At 33.9% G+C, this 25,651-nt stretch overlaps 1 protein-coding gene across 5 annotated transcripts in view; it reads left to right on the top strand.

Moving 5' to 3' along the window:
* Window positions 1-25,651, top strand: part of LOC122406617 (solute carrier family 23 member 2) — a 1,354,473-nt gene that overhangs the window by 1,198,960 nt on the left and 129,862 nt on the right. For 4 of the 5 annotated variants that reach the window (XM_043412169.1, XM_043412170.1, XM_043412168.1 and 1 more), the window contains 2 exons: window positions 3,123-3,264; window positions 3,356-3,509. The exons of the other annotated variant lie outside the window; for it this stretch is intronic. In XM_043412169.1, the coding sequence (XP_043268104.1) occupies window positions 3,123-3,264; window positions 3,356-3,509 (296 nt within the window). The remainder of the gene's footprint in view (window positions 1-3,122; window positions 3,265-3,355; window positions 3,510-25,651) is intronic. 5 annotated transcript variants of the gene reach the window in all.

Below are 25,651 nucleotides of genomic sequence, written 5' to 3' on the forward strand. Positions count from 1 at the left end.
AAAATCAAGGTAACGGACAGAGTTCACATTTCCCTCGAAAAAATGGGGACCTATTAATTGCCCGTTCACAATACCACACCATACGTTCAAACTCCATCGATGCTGGTGATCGATCTGTCTCAACCAATGTGGATTCTGATCAGACCAATACCGAAAGTTCCATCGGTTCACTTGACCACGGTTGTCGAAAGTGAATTCATCACTGAACATAACGTATCGAAAAAAGTCCCTGGATCGCTCGATTTGTCTCAACGCCCACCGACAAAACGCCACCCTTCGCAACGGATCTGGATTAGGAGTGTCTTGGTGGAATTGTAGTCAGTACGGGTGAAGTTTCGCACCTCTCAATACACGGTGCACTGTCGATTTGGGAAACCCCATTCGTTCCGAGATCACTTTAGCACTCAAATGAGGACCGATTGCTATCATGGCTAAAATAGCCATGTTTCGGGCTTCATGCAATCCACCAAAATTATTGATGTTTGGGAAATGTCGACGGTGGCGGATCATCCGACCTGCCCTCGCTCGCTGCTCAAGGGTTCGGATTGTCTGCCGTGATGGGTGACGACGATCAGGATATTCACGTCGATACAAATTTTCAGCTCGGAAGTAATTGCCCCGACACCTCCCTAAAATAAGGAGCATATCAACGATTTCGTTGGGACTGAAATCAGCCATTGTTGCTAATTTTCAGAATTTTCCTCTAATTTAAGAACTTTTAAAAATTTCGAGAATCAAGAATTTTTCTCTGATTTCAGAACCTTTACAAATTTTCGATTTCGTCTCTTGCTAATGACTGCGGAGTCAGAAGATAAACGTTTCAATTAATTTTTCATCCGTGGGCGATCACAATGACTTCTAAAATAAAAAATTCTTCTCTGATTTACAACTCAAAAGTAGGCGTAAGTCTCGCTTAGGTGAACTTATCTTTAAGCGTAAGCCTCGCTTGCGTGTACTTATCTTTAAGCGTAAGCCTCACTTACGATTAAAGGTAAGTTCACTTTGTAAGAGATTAAAGAAAACATCATTGGTAGTACTGACGTAGTCTGACTTTGCGTAGTTCTCTTACTTTAGAGTTTTAAATCAGAGAAGACTTTTTTATTTTAGAAGTCATTGTGATCGCCCACGGATGAAAAATTGATTGAAACGTTTATCTTCTGACTCCGCAGCCATTATCAAGAGACGAAATCGAAAATTTGTAAAGGTTCTGAAATCAGAGAAAAATTCTTGATTCTTGAAATTTTTAAAAGTTCTTAAATTAGAGGAAAATTCTGAAAATTAGCAACAATGGCTCATTTCAGTCCCAACGAAATCGTTGATATGCTCCTTACACGCAAACGCACTTGCACTTGGTACGTTAAAGATCTCTTCGCGGTACATCCTGGATACCTCTAAAATAGTTGAAAATGATGTTCTTACTAGAAAAATATGAACTTAATCAAAAAATTTTTCCAACAAAAGTTGTTGGTTTTGCGCTGAAAAATTTTTTGGTGATGAAAAAAAGTTATGTTTCCATTCGAAAAAACATGTCGGCCATTCTCACGCCGCCATTTTGAATTTTGGATCCACAAACCAATTTTTATCATACGTCCCCCTTCAACCCCTAAAAGTTTTGTTCCACACAATATTTGATCCGAGCAATATTTTCCGAGAAAAGTCAGGTGTAAAATTAAAATGGGACACCTTGTATAACCACGCAACTGACTATATATTTACATTGGAAAATATTTCTTGCACTATGGTTTAATTGAAGGATTATTTCAGTTAACACTTATTTCCAATCGAACAAAATAATGAATTCTTGAAGAGTTTCGTTGACATATGCATCGCGCATTTTTTAATACTTTTTCACACACAGATAACAGACTACATTTACGCGGCCACTTTGATACCTGTTTAGTATATCACAAATTTTATCAAAATAAATAGTAATATGCACTTCGTTAGATGACGAAAATCGTTTTTTGTTATCCCGCACGCACTTCGTAATGTCCAAACTCTGTTATACGATCAAAAACTGACACATGGTTTGTACATATATATACGGTCGAATTTATGACTGCTGTTACCGTGCTACGTTTTTTTAATGTCTGCTGTGCTGCCGTGTGCGACGTTCTGAAGTTGACGTCAGATTTCCAATCATCAACAATCAATTTCAACAACCAATCACAACGTCTAAAAATGGATGTCGTCAGATCCAACCAATTAAAAACTCGAGTGCATCAAAGTGCCTTTGATGGTGTTTTATAAATACGGACATATAAATTCTTGAATGTGTTGGTAACTTTTGCATAATCTTGAGTCTGTGCAAAGTTTTTTCTCAGCAATCACGCCATCGATCATGCTGATTTTTGGTGGAATCGAAAGAGAATTTATTAATTAATCTCCAGTTCAATTTTCAAAGCCTCAGATGACTTTGAAGTTTCGTAGTTCAAAAAAATCACTTGTCTATTTTACCCCCACCACGGCGAATCGTTTTATTCAGAGAAAGTATACTCGGCGAGAGTCTCGGGCGAGCAGACGACAAGGCTGTCAATGTCCTTGTCCCGACTCTACCAAGTCTCTTGATATGTCTTTTTTCAAATGCCCCTAGATGTATCATAACGCAAAAATGACACAACTTTTTTTTGCCCCTATGTGTGTCATTCACCGTGAAGGGGTTAAAAGTGCTTCGTTCGACCGTGATAAAAATACTAAAAAAAATCTCATATATAGCTATTTTTGTAACGATTCAAATCACGGAAATAATCTTTGGAAAAATCTGAAAGAATTCCGTTTCGTTCCCTTTAATATGAACAACAAGTGTGCCAAATATCAGATTTCTATCCTCATTATTATGGGAAGCAGAAAAAAATAAATAACGAGTTTGATAAATACACGTATTTTTCGTTTAAAACTTCAACTTTTCGGTAGCAACTGTTCAAATTTTCCCAGCGCATTCAACTTTCGGACACATTTTTTTTTTATGTTGATGATGTTTCCGCAATGGAATTGGCAAAAAAAAAGGTGACCCGAATTGCGGCTACCCTAACCAATAGTAACGATATTTTACTAACTGTAAAATTGACAAAAAGGTCCATGGCATTTTTCAATTAATTACACTTGGAATATTATTCATACAGGTCTTGTCCAAATGGTTAAGTCTACAACAGGATATAATCCACACTGGGCATCCATCAATTGACGGCGTGGTTACTGTGTTGTTGAGTACTACGATTCTCGTTGGTGGTTTCACTGGATGTTTACTCGATCATATTATACCTGGTAAATAAAAAATATGAATTCAACTGGAACATGATCAAAAAACGGTACAATCATATTATACCATCACGTCCAATCCAATTCAATTTCGCAGGTACTGTTGAAGAGCGAGGATTACAAGCTTGGGCTTACGAGATAGCTTCCAATACGCAATTTCAAGCGGACACCACGGTAGTTCACGAAGATGAGGATGCAATTTCTGAGTATAATACGTTTGATTTCCCAGTTGGGATGGCGTTCGTTAGAAAGTTCGTTTAAAGTTTTTTTATTGCCTAATTAAAAGAAAAAAACACAATTTTTATTCCACTGTTACTTTTCCTTCGTAAATAACTAAAAATGTGAGTTGTATCAAAACAAAATAGCTTTGATTTCACTTGGCTATATTGGTACGGACTAACTTGGAGCGACATTTTGTCCCGTTCCCAACTCGATTTCCCGATATGTCCCATAGAATGTGATAATTTTCACGCGTCAAGAACAAACGAACGCGGATGGGTTTTTTAAATAATTATAAAATATGTTTCGGTAATTTCTTAGCGTTCAAATGCCCACAAAGCAAAATAACGGGAGTTATGCGTTTCATTACGGTCAGCTGATAAGGATTATTTTTTATTTTCTCTTTTCTCCAAAAAAAATGATTGTTTTTGCAAGAAGTTTGGTGTAGGTGGTAAAAGAAGAATAAGTACGCCGGTGGTGCGAGAAAAATGATGAAGGGTTTATTTGTTCCGATGTTCGATGAGGGAGTACAGAATTTGCCCGACAATTGATGCGATTAAGCCCGATACTTTTCCCGAGGTGAGTATGAGAGAAGACCCGGTGTTCGTCGCACACGTGTGAGACGAACAGAATGGACGACCGAAGCGTGCACGTGAGAACGAACCCGACAACCGTAACGATATAGCCAATAAAATGAGTCCAAGAGAGTGTTCCGTTAAATGAGCAGAGTTTGTGTAATCGTTTGAGCCGAAATTGGTGGAGAAACCCGAATTTGATGCACGCTTCAGCGACCGGATCAAGACTGCCAAATCAATCATAGAGATCGATGAAGAAGCCCCGCGCGCATGCGCGGTGTGCTTCCCCGGTCCCGTGATAATTGCTGCCCAGGAGGTGGTGACGCCCCCGTGAGCGCGTGAAACGAGCACCTGGCTGCTCTAATTTCACGTGCCCAAAATGTCCGAACCCGAGAACTGACGACGCCAGCGGCGGAGCGCGAGAGCCCGGCCCGAATTTTCTCGCGCTACTGTCGAGGCCTCGCTCAATCCTGAATAATGATCTTTTTTGGGATCTCTTACACACTGGACGATTTCTGTGTATTGTAACAAGATTTTCCCCGTAAGGGTACGATCGAGTCACTTCTCGGCTGAGCCGCCTCCGCTCGTAGTCCAGAAGAATAAAATTAAGTTCTATTCTGGAATGACGTAGGTTAGCCAATTTTTTTCTAGGTTCATTAGATATGGACGAACATATTTTCACTTATGCCCCAAAAAGTTAGGTCCGGATTTGTCCGTAACCGTCGTTTAAACTTTTGGAACTCCACGTTTTGTTAAATAACGTCTTTGTTATGGGTTGTACGTGGAAACTGTTCAAACAAAAGTTGCTCGTCTCATCATTCTTGAAAAAATGAGCCGTCATGAGATCGATTATCATTATTTGTTTAGTTGCAAAACCCAAAGTCCCGTGAAAAAAAAATTACATTTTTCGTTATAAATTGATAAATAAACAACGGGTGGCTTTGAAACTCATGATACAAGTAATATAAGGTGTGTTCAAAATTATCGTACGATTTTTTTTTGCTTATGTTGTATAGTTTAGCAACAATCCGCAACAAGCCAAAATCCGTAAATCGTCTGCCCAGTCTGATCACATTGGCCTACAGGTAGCCAAAATATCATGGAGTCAGATCGTTACTAGTACTTTCCATAAATGGAAAAAAAAAATTTTTATACACCAAAATCACAATTTTTGGGCGACTTGAAATTTTATGCTTTTAAACAATTAGAGATATCTCGGAGACTTTTCATATTATTTTAAATATTATGATGGATTGTACTTGCCCTTCATTTGCCGAGTAATTTAAAAAAAAAACATGAATATCTTTATTAGAACCGGAGATAATGATGTTTAAGTGTTATTTTGTTTATTGTTGTTGTTATCGACATTGGGGGGTGGAAAAAAATATCACCTACCTCTCAACACCCCAGGGAATCACCGTGAATTTTTTCAGATCCTTAGGTGCGTTTTATCTAATTAAAAAAAATTGATTAAAGTTCGTCGAGCGTCGTCAGTCGGAGAAATGAGATCGAGCGGCGTGGTGGGGGGTCCGAGGCCTCGCGCGCCCGGCCGTTTCTACCGCTTACTTAACAAATCGATTACTCTGTTACAATAGTTTATTTTTTTAACTATGCTATTTTTTTCTCAACAATTCGAATCTGAAATTAGATTTTCAATATTCATGAATTTTTTTTTTTTTTTATTTGAGTAATATTCTTAGGAAATATTGCTGGAAATAATTTCACGGACATAATGTGAGTTTGAAGATAGAATAAAAGAAAATAAAATTTAATTCGGATGGTGTGAGTATATTGTAACGGTACTATTTTGTGTCAGAACACCCCGTTACGCGTAGATTCGAGCTTCTTATAAAATAAAGGAGCAGGCATGAAAGAAAAACAAGAGTGAGAGGAAAGATCTGTGAAAAATCAGAAGTTTTATTCAAAAAAGACAATTTTTTGTTGTTTTCTGTGAGTTGCTTGCAAAGGAGAATGTTATTTGTTCAAGCAAAAGAACTTTTCCTTATGGTTTTTGGTATTTTTCTTTTAGTCACAAAAAATATGATCGTACGCAAATGACTTAATCTCGCATTTAAAGAATAGTAAGAGCAAATTTCGCAAACAAAGGTAAATTTCTCACTTAAAGAATTCCGATGGGTTTCATAACAAATTTCGCATTTAATTTGAAGATTTCCACAAGTTAAAGATAAATTTCGCAATTGAAGACGAATCTTGATAAATTTGACAAATTCGTAATTCGCAATCCGAGAGTTCTGATAACTTTCGTAATAAAGACAAATCTCACAATTAAGGAATTAACTTTCCCAAATAAAGAATTAAACTTTCGCAAATAAATTTCGCAAACTAAGATTTTCGCAACTAACGAATTTTGGCTACGCAATTAATTTTCCCAAATAAAGAATTAACTTTCGCAAATAATTAAATTTCGGAAATGAAGAATTGAATTTCGCAATTAAATTTGAGTTTCGCAATTAAAGAATTAAATTTCGCAATTAAACTTGAATTTCGCAATTAAATTTGAATTTCGCAATTAAAGAATTAAATTTCGTAATTAAATTTGAATTTCGCAATTAAAGAATTAAATTTTCGCAATTAAATTTGAATTTCGCACGCAGTTAGAATTTTACGATTTCATACAAAAGTAAAGTAGATCTTAATTGTTTGTCTTAAAAGTTTGCACCTACCAACCGGAATTCAATCCACCCAGGAATCTTAAGGCAGAACGAACCCGAACTGCCCCCGCCCTCCTGGCATGAAGGGAAGGATTCCACCAAGAATCTTGTGACCGAACGGAGCCGAACGGTCACCGCCCTCTTGGCAGGAAAAGGATGGGTAATCTGGCAGAAATCTTGGTCCAGAACGAAATCGAACAGTCCCCGCCCTTCTGGTCAGATCGGTGCCACAGAGTGGAAATCTGGAACCCAAACGGAGCCGAATGGGGCCTGCCCTTCCAAACTGAGTCGGTGGTGATCTACGTTTTGCAAAGCGGATTCTGAGTTGTGAAGTCAGAATCGGCTGGTGAATTGCGTAAGCGGATCTGAGTTGCTCAATCTGCAGATCGGCGTGCGTAAGCGAATCAAGCGTGATGAGGGCAAGACTGGCTATCGAGACTCACTCTCGATGCCTTTTTATACTAGGCTGATACAACAACGCGAAATAATCATAATAAATTGGCGGACTTCGTGATATTTCTGATTCGCTTGCTTATGCGTGTTAAAATTTCTAATTGGCCAATTTTATCTTCGGTGTGCTCTATCATTGGTTGCTTAATTGCGACCAATCGTAAATTTTTATTTTCATGAACTGCGCTTGTGCGACACTCACAATCGCCAATCGAGACTGAGTAATTTTCTCATTTGTCATTCGAGAAACTCGCCTATTGGCTGGATTTTTTGATTGGCTCTTGCGAGCCTGGTCGCAGCAGCGGGCGAAACCTGTTTGAATTCAAATTAATCGCTTTGAAATGATTTGATCAATTTTTCTTGTGTTTTGAAATGATTTTGCTCTGAAGTTGCCACTAATTGAATCGCACAAATATTTCTTTACATCTCCGTTTTTTGTTGTTAACGGGAAATGAATTTCTTAATGAAAATGATTGAAAATTGGTTTTACTGGTGATCTACGTGGCGCGGGTCGATAAGCGAGCCCGTACGCTGGCGCCTCTCTTTGAGTGATACGCGTATCGCTAATTGCCGTCGGTACGGCCGCATGCTCTATTATCTAGTTCGTCTCAATATATATGTCGTAGTATGCATGATAAGCATCATTTGATAGAAAAATAATTGAAAGAATCAAATAACAAGTAAAAAATAAAAAACTGAAAAATCGGTCTTGAAATCATTTTGGAAACCGATGCGTCATTCTTCTTATTAGATTCGAACAGCTAAATCAACTGAAAAAAATTCCATCTAATTTACGTGCGGCATTAAAATTTATTATATTAATTCGAGGCCAAGTATTTTCTAATGAATTGAAAAAAGTTACCACTTGAATTATGTGCAGCATTCAAATTTATGATATCAATCGGTGGACAAGTATTTTATTAGTAACTCCAAATTTTGACATTATTAAATTCTTCTAAGAAGGTTTTAATTCCAAAAAAATCACATGAAAGCTAGTCATTTCTTACTCTATGGTGGCAGAGACTTATAAGAAAATCAATTCTTCTCAGACTTTCAGGATCCTCTGGTATTATTCACAAAATTCGACGTCGATTGGATCGATACAAATTATGTTTAAATATGCGTTAAAAGTACTTGTCCGGCCAATCACTATTCATTTAAATAAAAATCAATCATGAAAAAATGGAGTTGTATGGCAGAATCCGGTTAAACATTTATTGAAATGCGATTCATTATTAGTTTAATGTTCTTAATAATAGTATAGGTTAGTTCTTATTCCGAATGGAATTCATTTGCTGGAACAATAAGTGAGAAGCAAAAATTGCCGTCATTGAATACAAACTGGAGAGTTATTTTTTAAACTTGAGCATATATATTATGTACAATTATTTTCATTTATCAATGGACAATAATATCCCTTGTCTATTGCGGAACAATTTCTTTGTTTTTTTTATTAAATTAGTGCAATTACGTAAAAATTACTTGAAGATAATTCTCTCAATTCCCTCTGCATGGATACTTATGATCCATCAGTTCTAGACAAGAACTGATTATTATTGGGATGAACAATTTTAACGGAAAGTGATGGGCCGGACAAGTACTTTTAACACATATTTAAACATAATTTGTATCGATTCAAGCGACGTCGAATTTTGTGAATAATACCAGAGGATCCTGAAAGTCTGAGAAGAATTGATTTTCTTATAAGTCTCTGCCACCATAGAGTAACATATGACTAGCTTTCATGTGATTTTTTTGGATTTAACAGCTTCTTAGAAGAATTGAATAATGTCAAAATTTGGAGTTACTAAAAAAATACTTGTCCACCGATTGATATCATAAATTTTAATGCTGCACGTAATTCAAGTGGTAACTTTTTTCAGTTCATTAGAAAATACTTGGCCTCGAATTAATATAATAAATTTTAATGCCGCACGTAAATTAGATGAAATTTTTTTCAGTTGATTTAGCTGTCCGAATCTAATAAGAAGAATGAGGCATCGGTTTCCAAAATGATTTCAAGACCGATTTTTCGGTTTTTTATTTTTTACTTGTTATTTGATTCTTTTGACACTTTGAAAAATAGATACAGATTAGTTTTTGCTTTAATATAATGTTTTTTCAAGATTTATGAAATTTTTTTCGAATTGTTTTGTATTTTTTTTATAAAATAATTTTTTTTACAATTTAAAAACGAAAATTTTTTTAAGTTTTTTTTATGGATGGAATTATCAGCAAACGAGGGACCATCAATATACTTGTCCCAACCTTTTTTTCCCTAGGTACGAATAAATAGAACAAAAATACACGCAACTGTTAGAATGATATTAGAAACTTTAATTGACTAAATGTTTTCCAATTTATTTCTTGTGTCGACATTATTTTTAAACATCCCCATATTTTGCTTGATATTTAGTTTGGCTCTGCCCTCTCCGATCCTTGTTTTCACCCGCTCAGTTTGCAGCCGATCGATTCATATCAAGAGACTCGGTAGAGTCTCGGGACAAGTACATTGACAGCCCTGTCGTCTGCTGGCCCGAGGCTCTCGCCGAGACTATATTATCTCTGAATAATGTAAATTTCGGTGGTGGGGGTAAAATTGACATGTCATTTTCTTGAATTCTGAAGCTCAGGAGTTATGTCGCAATTTGAAAATTGAACTTTCAGCTAATTAAGAAATTCTCTTTCGATTGCGCCCAAAATCAATACGATCGGTGGTGTAATTGCTGAGAAAAAACTTTGCACGGGCTCAAGATTATGCAAAAGTTACTAACACATCTATGGATTTACTGTGTCTGTACAGAACACCATCAAAGGCCTTTTGATGCCAGCTATAACCCATTTCTATGGAAGCTCGGGTCCCGGGATCCCGGCTACAGAAATAATGAGTTGTGATTGGTCATGACACTTGCTGTACCGTTCCAGCGGAATACAGTTTATGAATATATATACAAGGCCATCAGTCAGCCGTCAGTTATTGATGTTATAACAAACGGATTTTCGACATTACGAAGTGCGGGGTGACAAAAAAATATTTTTCATCTAATAAAGTGTTAAATATGTATTTATTTTATTAAAAATAGTGGTATGTGGTGTCATACAGTATTACGAAAACCAGACATATAGTGACTTTGACGTGATATATAATACATCCATCTGTCATTTTTTGATGGCATGAGCAAATTAATAGCAACAGCGATCTGAATGATAAAATTTCGTAGAAATAGTGCGAGCTGTATGAATTCGATTCAAAATTCTTATATGACTATAAAAAAAAAATGTTATGTAAGTTTTGTGAAAACCATGTGGGTTAGTTTACGCTCATCGCAATCGGTTCGCGAGTGTTTGTTATATAGAACATATATTAGTATTGGGAAATTTCTCCTTGTACAAATTCTTTGATTTTACGTTTATTTATGACATAATTTTGTTGCAATCCTGGTTCTGGGTTCTTCAAAAATTTTCAACGGGAGTTATGTGAGAAAAAAAAACTTTCGCTCATTATAACCTCTCAAACGTTCTTTCCAAACAGAAATTTTATGTTGTGTAATTACATTATACAAAAAATATGCGTGATTGTATGTAAATGAATGCAAATAAATGTTGAAAAACTTCGGTCAAGTAAAAGTGTCTAATTCAATGTATTGTTGTCATATTTTCTTTCATTACATTTGGCTGTGTTCACTGGGCCCTTTTTCCCACCTCCTTAGCTCACAGTGTATCCATACCAATTTCTATTCATTCTCTAGACAATTCGAGTGACATTCGTATTTCTATTTCCTCATATTGATGTCAATAAATTGGAAAATTCATATCAAAAAGTTTTCATGATTGCTTGTTTACAAACACGAGTTTTAAAAAATCATTGGGCCATGTAAATACATAGATATTCACTTGAATTGTTGCATGATGAATTTGGAAATTCATTTCAATAAGTCATTGGTTGCTTATTTTTCGTGATATCAAAATTTGTATCTTCCAAATGCAATGAACACATCTTAAGTTTGACAACATGATTAAGCGACACGTATATTGAGTATTTCCAGACCAAGTTTACGATTGGCATTATGGATTAAAAAATTCATGTGTGTGAGTCTACGCCTGATCATTTCTGGATGTGATCAAATATTTTGTCTGTATATAACCATGGAGACATTCTAAATTACACTATTTGATTTACTTCAACATGCAGCGTATCTGTCACTTTATTTATTGAATATGCCATAATGAGTTTCAAAAATGTGGTTCGGGTAATTTTAAAGTTTTTTGCCCCATAGCACCAAAGTCTGTATTACTGGTACGCAGCGAGTACCTATGAACTATATTCCTGCGAAGCGGTAGGTGTGCCAATCTTTTCACTTTTTGGTTCCAACTGTAATATATGAATGAGATACATGAAACAATTATGCGTTCTGTTCACTTTCAAGTGCGCTGTCTTTTTTCCTTTTAGTTTTGGGATAATAAATTTTATGAATCGGTGGTAATTTTTTCTGTCTGTACCAAAATTTAGATGAATAAATCGCAGCGAATACTTGCAAATTTGGAAAATTCTGTGTATTGACATGCATGCCAGGTATTAGTACTTCCTTTTTTTGATTATGGAATATGGATATCTACAAATAATAAAAATTATACATGAATTATAGGATTTGGAAATGGATTATAAATAATAATCAATAATAAAAAATAATAATGAATGATACAAAAAGTCAGCGATGGCTTGTTTATGAATGGCATAAGAAGTTATGTTTTCAAAATGCATTGCTCATATTAAAAAGTAAGCAATTCTGTTGGTCTTGACGCACTTCATACTTTTTCTTTTGTCCGGTTGAACCTTGGTGGCTACATGCAGAGTTTGAAAATTTTATGCATCGACGTGGGTGCTTCAACTTTCTATCTCTGGGAATGATAATACGAATGGAAAAGATTGCTTCAAAGAGTCCTTGGAAGCACGTTTTTTAATGAAATAAAAATAACTATCATTAGAATTCAATAAACATATGTGAAAATTGCGAATTCTGGTGGACTTGGTGAACATTATATATATATTTTTCTTTCTCCTTCTGTCAAATTTTAAGGAAAATCAATCCAAAAATTCGTTTCATTGAAAAATCTTCATGTTTTCTTTATTCACAATGATTTCATCAAAACAGATGAAAACAAAATTTATAAATGAAGAGGCAAAATTCCACAATGATACAAAATATTGAAAAACCTTACGGAATATGATTTTAATCCCACAAAATTATAGACATGTTCGAAATGGTTGAAAAATTGAGGATATCACTTCAAACATTCGAAGAATATCAAACTGTTATAAATTGTACAAAACTTAAAGAAAATCATTGGAGAAAGGAGAATTATTTTTAAATATCACATTAGAAACATTGGAGAACTTGAGAAAATCTTATTTAAGAATATTTTTTGTGGTTTAGAACTACCACAGAAAAAAGATTTGATATCAAGCCGTAAAAATCCTCTCTCGGAGAAAAAAAATTTGGACAATTACATTGATGATCGCCCGTTTTCGCATTATACCACAAAAAATGTAAACAAAACTTCTTAAATCACACAACAAAAATGATTTCGAACCGTAAGAAAATATCAAATATATTACAATCCTACAGCATTAGTGTATAATGTTCTTCACTAGTATACTGATTGTGCGGTATCAGTCTTTTTTCGACGAATCAGATGTTACAAGCCAAAATCATATCTCGGCTTCCAACCCGCTTTCCACCGTGCTCTTGGGTTCCTAATTTCCAAAACATATTAGAGTACAAGGAAAAAAATCGCTGAAGTCCAACAACAGACCTGTGACGAAATATTTCCAGTACAATTTGACGAAAAATAGGTCTTTTTTCGTGAAAACCAACGTTATAAGCCGAAAATTATATCTCGGCCTCCAACCCGCTTTCCACCATACTCTTTGGTTCTTAATTGACAAAACATATTAGAATACAAGGAAAAAAATCGCCAAAGTCCAAGGACAGACTTGTGACGAAATATTTCTAGCACAATTTTGACGAAAAATAGGTCGTTTTTCGTGGAAACCAACGTTATAAGCAGTAAATCGTAAATAATTCATAGCAATTTAAATTAAAATTATATATTCATCAAAACATAAATATGGAATTTTCGAGAAAAAACACGTGATATCAAACCATAAACTTCCCCTAGGGAAAAAAAGGTTGGGATAAGTACATTGATGGTATCGTGTTTGCTGATAATTCCATCCATAAAAAAAAAAAACTTGGAAATCGATGCCTCATTCTTCTTATTTGATTCGAACAGCTAAATCAATTGAAAAAAATTCCATCTAATTTATGTGCAGCATTAAAATTTATTATATCAATTCGAGGCCAAGTATTTTCTAATGAATTGAAAAAGTTACCACTTGAGTTACGTGCAGCACTAAAATTTATGATATCAATCAGTGGACAAGTATTTTATTAGTAACTCCAAATTTTGACGTTATTAAATTGTTCTAAAAAGCTTTTAAATCCAAAAAAAATCACATGAAAGCTAGTCATTCGTTACTCTATGATGGCAAAGACTTATAAGAAAATCGATTTTTCTCAGACTTTCAGGATCCTTTGGTATTATTCACACAATTCAACGTCGATTGGATCGATACAAATTATGTTTAAATAAGTGTTAAAAGTACTTGTCCGGCCCATCACTTTCCGTTTAAATTGTTTATCCAAATAAAAATCAGGGCTTGTCTAGAACTGATGGTTCACAAGTCACAAGTATTCATGCAGAGGGAATTGAGACAATTATCTTCAAGTAATTTTTACTTAGTTGCACTAATTTAATAAAAAACGGAAACAAATTATTCCGCAATATACAAGGGATTTTATTCTGCATCGATAAATGAAACAAATTGTACATAATATATATGTTCAAGCTTCCAAAATAACTGTCCAGTTTATATTTAATGATGTCAATTTTTACTTCCTACTTATTCTTCCAGCGAACGAATTCCATACGGAATAAGAACTAACCTATACTATTATTAAAAGCATTAAACTAATAATGAATCGCATTTCAACAAATTTTTAACCAGATTCTGCCGTACAATTTCGTTTTTTTATGATTGATTTTTTATTAAATGAATAGTGATGGGCCGGACAAGTACTTTTAACACTTATTTAAACATAATTTGTATCGATCCAATCGACGTTGAATTGTGTGAATAATACCAAAGGATCCTGAAAGTCTGAGAAAAATCGATTTTCTTATAAGTCTTTGCCACCATAGAGTAACGAATGACTAGCTTTCATGTGATTTTTTTTGGATTTAAAAGCTTTTTAGAACAATTTAATAACGTCAAAATTTGGAGTTACTAATAAAATACTTGGCCTCGAATTGATATAATAAATTTTAATGCTGCACATAAATTAGATGGAATTTTTTTCAATTGATTTAGCTGTTCGAATCAAATAAGAAGAATGAGGCATCGATTTCCAAGTTTTTTTTTTATGGATGGAATTATCAGCAAACACGATACCATCAATGTACTTGTCCCAACCTTTTTTTCCCTAGGGTTATTAATTCGTTCCCTAATATGTGTTCTATGATTTTCGTACTTCTTCATGATGATTGTGGTAACATGATTCGAGAGGTTTCTAACCATGATCTTGAATTGCACATTTTGTAAATCAGATTTTCAAAAAAAAATCTGGTCTTGGTATAGTGTGTAGTTATTCTTTTCCCATTAGGTCTGTCGAGTGATAAATTTGGAAACTTTTCCAGAAAGCCTTTGGATGCTTTTATTTGCTAATGATATGAAAAGTCGTATCTTAGGAATGCGGTATGCAAACACAAATTTTGATAACAAAACTTATAGAACGACATGTATGTTGAGTATTTCCTCTTTGCAAACTACAAATATGGAATTATTATAAAAAAAATTCATTCCGATAAGTCTACTGATGCTCAGTTTTGGATGCGATCAAATATGATGCCTACCAACATCCCCAGAAACTTACAGAATTGCTGAATGCAATGTGCGCTATGTCATTTTAATGTAACATCATGACTTTTGACAACTTTTCATTATAATGCTGTAGATTCGAATCATTAAAATACTGTAAAAATCTGCAAACTGTACAATTTAAATACATTTTGACCCTAACTGTAACATCTATATGAAGTAAAAAATTGATTATAAAAGTCTTCAGTTGCTCATTTATGGATAGTTTTGAAATTGCTGTCTTCGAAGCTCATTGCGCAGATACATTGAACCGCAGCAGATACCTGCGAACTCTGAAATTTCTATGGATAAATATATATGCTACGGATCACCCCTTATCTTTGATTATGGTAATATGTAATGGAACTTGGTTCAGCAAGTTTTTAAGCGTTTCTTTTCAAATAGTATTGAAGTTTGTATGACTGATATACAGCGAATACTTCTAAACTTTGATATTCCTGTGTTGCAGCATGTGTGCCAATCATTCAAATCATTTACTCCAACCGTATCATGTAATCTAGAAAATTCATTACAAAAGTCTTCAGCTTTTCTAAATACTTCAATGTTCCTTTTTCTATTCCTTTCTGAGTTTTCGAATTTCTAAATTCATTTCTAAATTTTCCTGAAATGGTTTTTCTTCCAAACCAATGCAGGTACGTTAAACGTCTTTGAATTCTGTTGCTCTGTTGAATAAAGTTCGCTTAGTTTTTTTTGCTGCTTTGAGTTCTGGCATAATAAATGTTAGAAGTTTTCGGGTACTTTTTTTCAGCAACTATCAAACTGTGGATAATTGAACCTCAGCGGCCGCTTGCAAACTTTGGAAATATATTTCATTGGGGGCACGTTTTGCATGAGACGGAATCTCTAGATTCAGAATGCAAAAGCGACATTCAAAGTGGGCAAATCTGTTGGATTTTTCGTGTCTTGAATTTGATCTATCTTTCAATTGAATTTTGAAGAAAAGGGATAAATAAAATCTGTTCTATTAAGGAAATCTTTACGTAAGATCTTTCTTGGTATGAAGACTTGGAAAAAATCGCCAAAGGCCACGGACAGACCGGTGACGAAATATTTCCAGTACAATTTTGACGAAAAATAGATCTTTTTTTCACGGAAACCAACGTTATAAGCCGAAAATCAAATTACAGCCCACGAAACGCATTTCTTCACACTCTTGGGTTCCTAATACACAAAACATATTAGAAAATAAGGGGGAATATTACCGACGTGCAAGAACAAACCAGTGCCGAAATATTTCCAGTATAATTTTGACGAAAAATCGGTCTTTTTTCGGGGAAACCAACGTTATAAGCCGAAAATCATATCTCGGCCTCCAACCCACTTTCCACCGTGCTCTTGGGTTCCTAATAGACAAAACATATTAGGAGACAAGGAGAAAAATCACCGAAGTCCAAGAACAAACCTGTGCCGAAATATTTTCAGTAAAATTTTGACGAAAAATAGGTCCTTTTTCGTGGAAACCAACGTTATAAGCCGAAAATCATATCTCGGCCCTCAACCCGCTTTCTACCGTTCTCTTGGGTTCCCAAAAAGCATAGCATATTAGAGTAGAAGTAAAAAAATCGCCCAAATCCATGGACAGACCTGTGACGGAATATTTTCTGTACAATGTTGACGAGAAATTTGTTGTTTTTCGTGGTAACCAATGTTATAAGCCGAAAATCATACATAAAAAAAACTTAGAAACCGATGCCTCTTTCTTCTTATTTGATTCGAACAGCTAAATCAATTGAAAAAAATTCCATCTAATTTACGTGCAGCATTAAAATTTATCATATCAATTCGAGGGCAAGTATTTTCTAATGAATTGAAAAAAGTTACCACTTGAATTACGTGCAGCACTAAAATTTGTGATATCAATCGGTGGACAAGTATTTTATTAGTAACTCCAAAGTTCAACATTATGGAATTGTTCTAAGAAGCTTTTAAATCCAAAAATATCACATGCAAGCTAATCATTTCTTGCTCTATGGTGGCAGAGACTTATAAGAAAATCGATTCTTTTCAGACTTTCAGGAGCTTCTGATATTATTCACAATATTCAACGTCGATTGGATCGGTACAAATTATGTTTAAATATGAGTTAAAAGTACTTGTCCGGCCCAACACTATTTATTGAAATAAAAATCAATCATAAAAAAACGAAATTGTACGGCAGAATCCGGTTAAAAATGTATTGAAATGCGATTTATTATTAGTTTAATGTTCTTAATAATAGTATAGGTTAGTTATACCGAATGAAATTCGTTCGCTGGAAGAAGTGAGAAGTAAAAATTGCCGTCATTCCAATACAAACTGGGGACTTATTTTTGGAAACTTGAACATATTTAATGTGCAAAATGTTTTTTATTTATCGATGCACAAAAACATCCCTTGTATAGTACAGGACAATTTGTTTCCGTTCTTATTAAATTAGTGCACTTGAGGGAAAATTACTTGAAGATAACTCTCCAAATTCCCTCTGCATGAATATTTGTGCTCCATCAGTTCTAGAAAAGCCCTGATTTTTATTTGAATAAACAATTTTAATGGAAAGTGATGGGCCGGACAAGTACTTTTAACTCATATTTAAACATAATTTGTAACGATCCAATCGACGTCGAATATTGCGAATAATATCAGAAGCTCCTGAAAGTCTGAAAAGAATCGATTTTCGTATAAGTCTCTGCCACCATACAGCAAGAAATGATTAGCTTGCATGTGATATTTTTGGATTTAAAAGCTTCTTAGAACAATTCCATAATGTTGAACTTTGGAGTTACTAATAAAATACTTGTCCACCGATTGATATCACAAATTTTAGTGCTGCACGTAATTCAAGTGGTAACTTTTTTCAATTCATTAGAAAATACTTGCCCTCGAATTGATATGATAAATTTTAATGCTGCACGTAAATTAGATGGAATTTTTTTCAATTGATTTAGCTGTTCGAATCAAATAAGAAGAAAGAGGCATCGGTTTCTAAGTTTTTTTTTTGGATGGAATTATCAGCAAACACGACACCATCAATGTACTTGTCCCAACCTTTTTTTCCCTAGGGGAAGTTTATGGTTTGATATCACGTCTTTTTTCTCGAAAGTTCCTTATTTATGTTTTGACGACTATATAATTTTAATTTTAATTTCTATGAATTATTTACGATTAAATGCTTATAACATTGGTTTCCACGAAAAAAGACCTATTTTTCGTCAAAATTGTACTGGAAATATTTCGTCACAGGTCTATCCTTGGACTTTGGCGATTTTTTTCCTTGTACTCTAATATGTTTTGTCAATTAGGAACCCAAGAGCATAGTAGAAAGCAGATTGGAGGCCGAAATATGATTTTGGCTTGTAACATCTGATTCGTCGAAAAAAGACTGATACCGCACAATCAGTATACTAGTGAAGAGTATTATACACGAATGCTGTAGAATTGTAATATATTTGATATTTTCTTAGGGTTCGAAATCATTTTCGTTGTGTGACTTAAGAAGTTTTGTTTACATTTTTTGTGGTGTAATAGGAAAACGGGCGATCATCAATGTAATTGTCCAAATTTTTTTTCTCCGAGGGAGGATTTTTACGGCTTGATATCAAATCTTTTTTCTATGGCAGTTCTAAACGACAAAAAATATTCTTAAATAAGATTTTCTAAAGTTCTCCAATGTTTCTATTGTGATATTTAAAAATAAGTTCTCCAATGATTTTCTTTAAGTTTTGTACAATTTATAATAGTTTGATATTCTTCGAATGTTTGAAGTGATACCATCAATTTTGCAACCATTTCGAACGTGTCTATAATTTTGGGGGATTAAAATCATATTCCGTAAGGTTTTTCAATATTTTGTATCATTGTGGAATTTTGCCTCTTCATTTATAAATTTTGTTTTCATCTGTTTTGATGAAATCATTGTGAATAAAGAAAATATGAATATTTTTCAATGAACCGAATTTTTTGATTGATTTTCCTTAAAATTTGACAGAAGGAGAAAGAAAAAAATATATACAATGTTCACCAAGTCCACCAGAATTCGCAATTTTCACATATGTTTAATGAATTCTAATGCTAGCAATTTTCATTTCATTAAAAAACGTGCTTCCAAGGACTTTTTGAAGCATTCTTTTCCATTTGTATTATCATACCCAGAGATAAAAGTTGACACACCCACGTCGATGCACAAAATTTTTAAACTCTGCATGCCACCAAGGTTCAACCGGACAAAAGATAAACTATGAAGTGCGTCAAGACCAACAGAATTGCTTATTTATTAATATGTCCATTGCATTTTGAAAACATAACTTCTTATGTAATTCATAAATAGGCCATCGCTGACTTCTTGTATCATTTATCATTATTTTGAGTTATTTATTACTAGTAATCCATATCATCATCCATAATAGTAATCCATATTGTATCATTTATCATTATTTTGAGTTTTTTATTACTAGTAATCCATATCGTAATTCTATAATTCTTCTACAATTTTTATTAATTGTAAGTATCCATATTTCATAATCAAAAATAGGAAGTGCTAATACCTAGCGTGCATGTCAATACACAGAATTTTCAAAGTCTGCAAGTATCCGCTGCGATTTATTCATCTACATTTTGATACAGAAAGAAAAAATTACCACCGATTCATAAAATTCATTATGCCAAAACTAAAAGAAAAGAAGACAGCGCACTTCAAAGTGAACAGAACTCAAAATTGTTTCATGTATCTTCGTTTATATATTGCAGTCGGAACCAAAAAGTGAAAAGATTGGCACACCTACCGCTTCGCAGGAATATAGTTCATAGGTACTCGCTGCGTACCAGTAATACAGACTTTGGTGCTATGGGGCAAAAAACTTTAAAATTACCCGAACCACATTTTTGAAACTTATTATGGCATATTCAATAAATAAAGTGACAGATACGCTGCATGTCGAAGTAAATCAAATAGTGTAATTTAGAATGTCTCCATGGTTATATACAGACAAAATATTTGATCACATCCAGAAATGATCAGGCGTAGACTCACACACATGAATTTTTTAATCCATAATGCCAATCGTAAACTTGGTCTGGAAATACTCAATATACGTGTCGCTTCATCATGTTGTCAAACTTAAGATGTGTTCATTGCATTTGGAAGATACAAATTTTGATATCACGAAAAATAAGCAACCAATGACTTATTGAAATGAATTTCCAAATTCATCATGCAACAATTCAAGTGAATATCTATGTATTTACATGGCCCAAAGATTTTTTAAAACTCGTGTTTGTAAACAAGCAATCATGAAAACTTTTTGTTATGAATTTTCCAATTTATTGACATCAATATGAGGAAATAGAAATACGAATGTCACTCGAATTGTCTAGAGAATGAATAGAAATTGGTATGGATACACTGTGAGCTAAGGAGGTGGGAAAAAGGGCCCAGTGAACACAGCCAAATGTAATGAAAGAAAATATGACAACAATACATTGAATTAGACACTTTTACTTGACCGAAGTTTTTCAACATTTATTTGCATTCATTTACATACAATCACGCATATTTTTTGTATAATGTAATTACACAACATAAAATTTCTGTTTGGAAAGAACGTTTGAGAGGTTATAATGAGCGAAAGTTTTTTTTTCTCACATAACTCCCGTTGAAAATTTTTGAAGAACCCAGAACCAGGATTGCAACAAAATTATGTCATAAATAAACGTAAAATCAAAGAATTTGTACAAGGAGAAATTTCCCAATACTAATATATGTTCTATATAACAAACACTCGCGAACCGATTGCGATGAGCGTAAACTAACCCACATGGTTTTCACAAAACTTACATAACATTTTTTTTTTATAGTCATATAAGAATTTTGAATCGAATTCATACAGCTCGCACTATTTCTCCGAAATTTTATCATTCAGATCGCTGTTGCTATTAATTTGCTCATGCCATCAAAAACTGACAGATGGATGTATTATATATCACGTCAAAGTCACTATATGTCTGGTTTTCGTAATACTGTATGACACCACATACCACTATTTTTAATAAAATAAATACATATTTAACACTTTATTAGATGAAAAATATTTTTTTGTCACCCCGCACTTCGTAATGTCGAAAATCCGTTTGTTATAACATCAATAACTGACGGCTGACTGATGGCCTTGTATATATATTCATAAACTGTATTCCGCTGGAACGGTACAGCAAGTGTCCTGACCAATCACAACTCATTATTTCTGTAGCCGGGATCCCGGGACCCGAGCTTCCATAGAAATGGGTTATAGCTGGCATCAAGAGGCCTTTGATGGTGTTCTGTACAGACACAGTAAATCCATAGATGTGTTAGTAACTTTTGCATAATCTTGAGCCCGTGCAAAGTTTTTTCTCAGCAATTACACCACCGATCGTATTGATTTTGGGCGCAATCGAAAGAGAATTTCTTAATTAGCTGAAAGTTCAATTTTCAAATTGCGACATAACTCCTGAGCTTCGGAATTCAAGAAAATGACATGTCAATTTTACCCCCACCACCGAAATTTACTTTATTCAGAGATAATATAGTCTCGGCGAGAGCCTCAGGCCAGCAGACGACAGGGCTGTCAATGTACTTGTCCCGAGACTCTACCGAGTCTCTTGATGTCATAATTTGGAGTTACTAATAAAATACTTGTCCACCGATTGATATCATAAATTTTAATGCTGCACGTAATTCAAGTGGTAACTTTTTTCAGTTCATTAGAAAATACTTGGCTTCGAATTAATATAATAAATTTTAATGCCGCACGTAAATTAGATGAAATTTTTTTCAGTTGATTTAGCTGTCCGAATCTAATAAGAAGAATGAGGCATCGGTTTCCAAAATGATTTCAAGACCGATTTTTCGGTTTTTTATTTTTTACATGTTATTTGATACTTTTGACACTTTGAAAAATAGATACAGATTAGTTTTTGCTTTAATATAATGTTTTTTCAAGATTTATGATTTTTTTTCGAATTGTTTTGTATTTTTTTTATAAAATAATTTTTTTTACAATTTAAAAACAAAAATTTTTTTAAGTTTTTTTTATGGATGGTATTATCAGCAAACGAGGGACCATCAATGTACTTGTCCCAACCTTTTTTTTCCTAGGGGAAGTTTATGGTTTGATATCACGTCTTTTTTCTCAAAAGTTCCTTATTTATTTTCAGGTGACTATAGGATTTTAGTTTGAATTTCTATGGATTATTTATGATTTTCATCTTATAACGTTGGTTTCCACGAAAAAAGACCTATTTTTCGTCAAAATAGTACTGAAAATATTTCGTCACAGGTCTGTCCTTGGACTTTGGCAATTTTTTTCTTTGTACTCTGATATGTTTTGTCAATTAGAAACCCAAACGCACGGTCGTAAGCGGGTTGCAGGCCGGGATATGATTTTCGGCTTATAACGCTGGTTTCCACGAAAAAGGACCTATTTTGCATCAAAATTTTACTGGAAATATTTCGTCACAGGTCTGTTCATGGACTTTGGCTCTTTTTTTCCTTGCACCCTAATATGTTTTGTCCATTGGGAACTCAAGAGCATGTAGCAATGCGTGTTGCGGGCTGAGATGTGATTTCCGGCTTATAACGTTAGAAAAAAAAAGAAAAAGAGGAAAGACAGATCAAATTCAAGAAACAACAAATCCAACAGAATTAGTCATGTTTAAATGTCGCTTTTGCATTCTGAATCTAGACGTTTTCGTGTCATCCAAAACATGCCCCCGATGAAATATATTTCCAATGTTTGCAAGTGGCCGCTGAGATCAAATTATTTACAGTTTGATAGTTGCAGAAAAAAGGCACCCGAAAACATCTATTGTGTCAGAACTCAAAGAAGCAAAAAAACTGAGCGTACTTAATTCTACAGAGCAACGGAAATCAAAGACGTTTAAGGTACCTGCATTGGTTGTGGAGGAATACAATTTCATTTCAGGATAATTTAGAAAGAAATTTAGAAATTAAGAAATTTAGCATGGAATTTAGAAAAAGGAAAATTAAGTTAAATAGTAAAGCTGAAAACTTTTGTGATGAATTTTTGAAATTACATGTTACGGTTGGAGTAAAAAATTAAAATGATTGGCACACATGCTGCGACACAAAAATATCAAAGTTTCAAGTTATTCGCTCCATACCGCAAGTAATACAAACTTCAATACTATTTGAAAAGAAACACTTTAAAACTTGCTGAACAAAGTTCCATTCCATATTACTATAATCAAAGATAGGGGGTGATACTAGCACATATACTTATCCACAGAAATTTCAAAGTTCGCAGGTATCTGCTGCGATTCAATGTATCTGCGCAATTAGTTTGGAAGACAGCAATTCCAAATCCATCCATAAATGAGCAGCTGAAGACTTTTCTAATGAATTTTTCACTTCATATTTATATTTATGTTACGGTGAGCGTCAAAAAGTAAAATGAATGGCACAGTATATAAATTTTATAGTTTGCAAATTTTTGCTGTATTTCAGTGATCCAAATATATAGTATTATAGTGAAAGGGTGTTAGAAGTCATGATATTACATTAAAATGACATAGCGCACATAACATTCAGAAATTCTGTGGGTTTCCATGATGTTGGCAGGCATTATACTCAATCGCATCCAAAACTGAGCAACTGTAGACTTATCGTAATGAATCTTTTCACCAATAATTCCACATTTGCAGTTTGCAGAATAGGAATACTCAACATACACGTTATTTCATAAGCATTGTTGTCAAAATTTGTGTTTGCCTACCGCATTCCGAAGATTTCACTTTTCATATTATCAGCAAAAAAAGCATCCAAAGACTTTTTGGAACAAGTTTCAAAATTTATTATTCGACAGGCCAGGTGGAAAAAGTTTAACTACACTTATATCAACACCAGAAACTGTTTTGAGAATCTGATATACAAAATGTGCGAATAATGATCATAGTCGGAATCCACTTGAATCAGGTTACCACAATCAGCATGAAGAAATGGTAGAAAATTAAAGGACACATATTAGGCAACCAATTAATACTATGTATCGATCCACTGCAAACCGATGGAGTCAAAACAAGGATCGGAAAGAGCAGAGCCAGACTCAATAGGAAGCAAAATATGGGAATATTTAAAAATAATGATGACACAAAAAATAAATTAGAAAACATTTATTCGATTGGAGTTTCTCACATTATATATACTAACAGTTCCGTGTGTTCTTGTTTTATTAATTATCAACCATAATATTTCAGATCGCAAAAAGAAAATTTGACGTTATAAGTTGACAAACATTTTTTCTTACAACTTCCAGACCTATTTTTGATAAACTGATTTGTCTTATTTATATTATTGACTAACTATGCGAACCTTCGTTACATATGTCCCGCACTTCGTAACGTCAAACCCCGGCCGGTTCGTTACCACACAGCTATCAAAGGGAACTCGTATATATAACCTACATAATTACACATGATATATAATCACGCAACTGACGATATATTTACACTGAACAATATTCCGCGCACTCTGGTTTAATTGAAAGATTATCTCAGTTGACACTTATTTCCAATCGAATGAAGTAATGAAATCTTGAAAAGTTTCATTGACATATGCATCGCGCATTTTTTATATTTTTTAATTGCACACACAGATCACAGTCTACATTTACGCGGCCGCTTTTATACCGGTTTAGTATACCACAAGTTTTAACAAAATAAATATTAACCACTTTTCACTAACCATTTTCATTAATTAATTAGAGTCCGCACACAACAGCACTTTGGGGATCATAACCGCACCTGTCAAATTGACGTTCAGTATGAAAACAAGTCTCGGGTGGTTTCGTCGTATAACCTATTTACAAATGATATAAATGATAAATATGCATGTATGAATAAAAAGTGATGGGCCGGACAAGTACGTTTAAGACGTATTTGAACATAATTTGTACCGATCCAATCAAAGTTGAATGTTGTGAATAATACCAGGGGATCCTGAAATTCGGAGAGGAACCGATTCTTTAAAGTGTGTACCTTGTTGAAGTTACGAATGATTTTCATGTGAATTTTTAATGATTTTATTTCCATTAATTTTTTAGTAATTTTGATAAAACGTTGTGAGCCTGACAAGGATTCTCAACGCTCATTTGTCGCCGGAGATTATATTTCGAATAACTGATAAATACTTGACCTCGAATTGATATAATACATTTTAGTACTGCACGTAACTTCCGTTATGACTTTTTTTTCATTAACTTTTTTCGTGAAAATAATTATCATGAATTTCATTAAAGTTTCCAATTTGTTGGATAAATATTCCAAATTATCAATAAAAACTTGGCCACCAATTGATATCATACATTTTTATACTACATGTAACTTGGATAGTACATTTTTCAATGTCTTCAATATTTATGAATTTTTTTGAAATTTTTTTATTTTTCTTTACAGAATTTTTTCGATTGTTTTTTATTTTTGTTGAATTTTTTTGAACTTTTATAGATATA

Source organism: Venturia canescens, chromosome 2 (genome assembly GCF_019457755.1).
Source record: "Venturia canescens isolate UGA chromosome 2, ASM1945775v1, whole genome shotgun sequence".
NCBI classification, from domain to species: domain Eukaryota; kingdom Metazoa; phylum Arthropoda; class Insecta; order Hymenoptera; family Ichneumonidae; genus Venturia; species Venturia canescens.